Here is a 2,767-nt window from a genome sequence, read left to right as displayed (position 1 = left end):
ATACAGCTGGCTAGCTAGCTAGCTAGCTAACCGGCTAGCTAGCTGTAGCTAGCTGGCTAGCTGCCTAGGGGGGGGGGGGGGCGGCATCTCACTGGCCCCCTGCGTGTCTTGCTGCCTCCCAAATGGAGCCAACCGTGTAGCAAAAGCAGCAGCAGCAGCAGCAGCAGTTGCTGCTGCTGCTGCGGCAGCAAACTGTCTCGCCATGTAATTTCTTCTGGTTCGCTCCTCTAGAGGCTGACATTGTTTGCTGCTGCTGCTGCGCATTTGCTGCTGCTGCTCGAGCTTTTTCCGCTGCTGCACTGTAGCTGCTGCTGCAGCTGTCGCTGTGCTGCTGCCGCGGCCGCGGCTGACGCTACAGCTGCTGCTGCTGCTATAGCTTGTGCTGCTGCTGCAGCTGCTGCTGCCACAGCTTGTACTGCTGCTACAGCTTCAACTGCCGCTGCCACTACATCTGCTGTTAGACTGCTACTGCCGCTGCATCTGCTGCTGCAGCTATAGTTGCTGCTGCTGCTACAGTTGCTGCTGCTGCTACAGCTGTTGCAGCTGCTGCGGCTTCTGCTACAGCTGCTGCTGCTGGCAGCAAAGACCCTCGCTACAAATCTGCATCTACTTAAAATTCAGCGTTCCCGCTTCCCTCAAGGGGAGTTTGGCGTCATTAGGGTTTAGGGTTTAGGGTTTAGGGTTTAGGCTGTCATTAGCGCGAGAGCTCCACGCTGATGCACCGGAGACAAACAAAATAGCAGCAGCAGCAGCAGCAGCAGTCGCTACGCCTTGTGCGCAGCAGCTTTGCTGCGCTCCACCTGCAGCGAACAGCAGCAGCAGCAGCAACAGCAACTACAGCAGCAGCAGCACCTTCTACGACGGCTGCAGCAGCAACCAGTGCAGCAGCCATGGCTTTAGAGAAGCAAGCAGCAGCAAAAGCAGCAACCGTGACCAGAGCAACGAGCTCAGCACCAATAGCAGCAGCAGCAGCAGCAGCAGCAGCAGTGGCGACAGCAGCAGCAACCATAGCAGCAGAAGCAACACCAGCCGCAGCAGCAACCACAGCAGCAACAGCAGCAGCAGCAGCAGCACGCGCACCGCCGTGAATCTGCCCCCTCCCCCGAAGTAGTCTCTCGAGTCTGACTGCTGCTGCTGCTGCTGCTGCTGCTGCTCAGCCAGAGGGTTGCAGAGCTCCAGCCCCTGCACAGGGGTGAAGCTCAGAGAGGAAGCAAACCCTGTGCTGCTGCTGCTGCCAGATGCTGCAGCAGCAGAAGACACTCCCTTGGGGTGCAGCTGCTGCTGCCGACGGGCACCTGCAGCCACACGCCCCAGCAGCAGCTTTCTGGTTTGCTGCTGCAGCTTTAAGGGTTTGCTGCTGCCTTCCTTCGAATTCGCTGGGGATAAACCCCCCAAGGGTCTAGGGTTTAGGGTTTAGGGTTTAGGGTTTACTGAGCTGCGTCTTCTTCTGCTGCTTCGCCTGCAGCTTCAAACGCCCATTCGCGATGCTGCGCCCCAGCATGCCCAAACCCTTTGCTGCAGCAGCAGGGCAGAATGTCTAGGGTTTAGGGTTTAGGGTTTAGGGTTTGGGTCACTTCGGAGGCCCAGAAAGTCCGCCAGGGCCCAAATTTGGCGGTTTTTCACTGCTTTTCTCTGTCTAGGGTTTAGGGTTTAGGGTTTAGGGTTTGGGTCACCTTTGAGACCCACAGCGTCTTCCTGCTCTCCAAATTTAACTCTATTTAGCTGCTTCTCTCTGCCTAGGGTTTAGGGTTTAGGGTTTAGGGTTTGGGTCACTTATGAGGCCCAGAGAGCGCCCCAGCTGCCCAAATTTGGCGGTTTTTTTCTGCCTAGGGTTTAGGGTTTAGGGCTTAGGGTTTGGGTCACCTTTGAGGCCCACAGTGTCCTCCTGTTCTCCAAATTTAACTCTATTTAGTTGCTTTTGAATCTCCGAAAGTTCTCTTTTTTCCTTCAAACGCCGGTGCCTCTTTCCCCCTCTCTTCGGCTTCGCCCTGTCCTCAGGCGCTGGCAGCGCCTTCTTCACTGGCGCCGGGGGCGGCTCTTGCGCCTGCACCGCAAACCCTAAACCCTAAACCCTAAACCCTAAACCCTAAACCCTAAACCGTGGACCCCAGCTCTAAACCCCGGACTGTGGACCTTGGAGGGCTGCTGCGACGGAGGCCAGCAGCCAAGCGAGGCTGCGGAGGCGTTCTGCGGAGTAGGCGAGCCAATCTCGCCTTGGGTTTAGGGTTTAGGGTTTAGGGTTTAGGGTTTGCACCTTCATGAGGGCCTGGACGATGAAGTCCCTGAGCGCCCTTCCGACTTCGCCGGGCGCCTGCGGGTTGTCAACCAAGCTGATGTTATTTGCTGCAGCATCTTCCTCCTCGCCGTCGCCGCCCGCCCCCGCTGCTGCTGCTGCTGCTGCTGCTGCTGCGGGTTTGCTGCCGTAGACGTCCACTCTTGCTGCTAAAGCCACCTTCCCAGCCAGCAGCCGCAAAGCTCTTTTCCGAAATGGCAAAGGAGTCAACATTACCAAATCGCTGGAGCTCAGCAGCGAAGCAAACGCAGCAGCAGCGCCTCCCTTCGAAGACAAAGACAAGCTGCTGCGCTTCTGCGCGCCCACCAGCTGCAGCAGCAGCAGCAGCAGCAGCAGCAGCGGCGGCGGTTTAGGTTTGCTGGCTAGGGTTTCGGCGTTCGGGCCCGCCCCTAGCACTCTGCTTCCCTCACGCAGAAGGGGCTTTAACTCTACGTGGGGGATTCTTCACTAGGGTTTAGGGTTTAGGGTTTAGGG

At 57.8% G+C, this 2,767-nt stretch overlaps 1 protein-coding gene across 1 annotated transcript; it reads right to left on the bottom strand.

The window, feature by feature from the left end:
• Positions 1 to 764: 764 nt before the first annotated feature.
• Positions 765 to 2,506, bottom strand: ETH_00027530 (uncharacterized protein; the record flags this gene model as incomplete). Its single annotated transcript, XM_013379020.1, has 4 exons — positions 765 to 800; positions 1,081 to 1,295; positions 1,864 to 2,044; positions 2,255 to 2,506. 4 exons carry the CDS (start codon positions 2,504 to 2,506, stop codon positions 765 to 767), a joined length of 684 nt encoding a protein of 227 aa, XP_013234474.1.
• Between the last annotated feature and the right edge of the window lie 261 nt (positions 2,507 to 2,767).

This window comes from Eimeria tenella, genomic scaffold (assembly GCF_000499545.2).
Source record: "Eimeria tenella Houghton genomic scaffold, Eth_scaff1310, whole genome shotgun sequence".
In the NCBI taxonomy this organism is placed as follows: Eukaryota; Apicomplexa; class Conoidasida; order Eucoccidiorida; family Eimeriidae; genus Eimeria; species Eimeria tenella.
The sequence above is the reverse complement of the archived record's forward strand: the minus strand, read 5'-3'. Positions and strand labels throughout refer to the sequence as shown.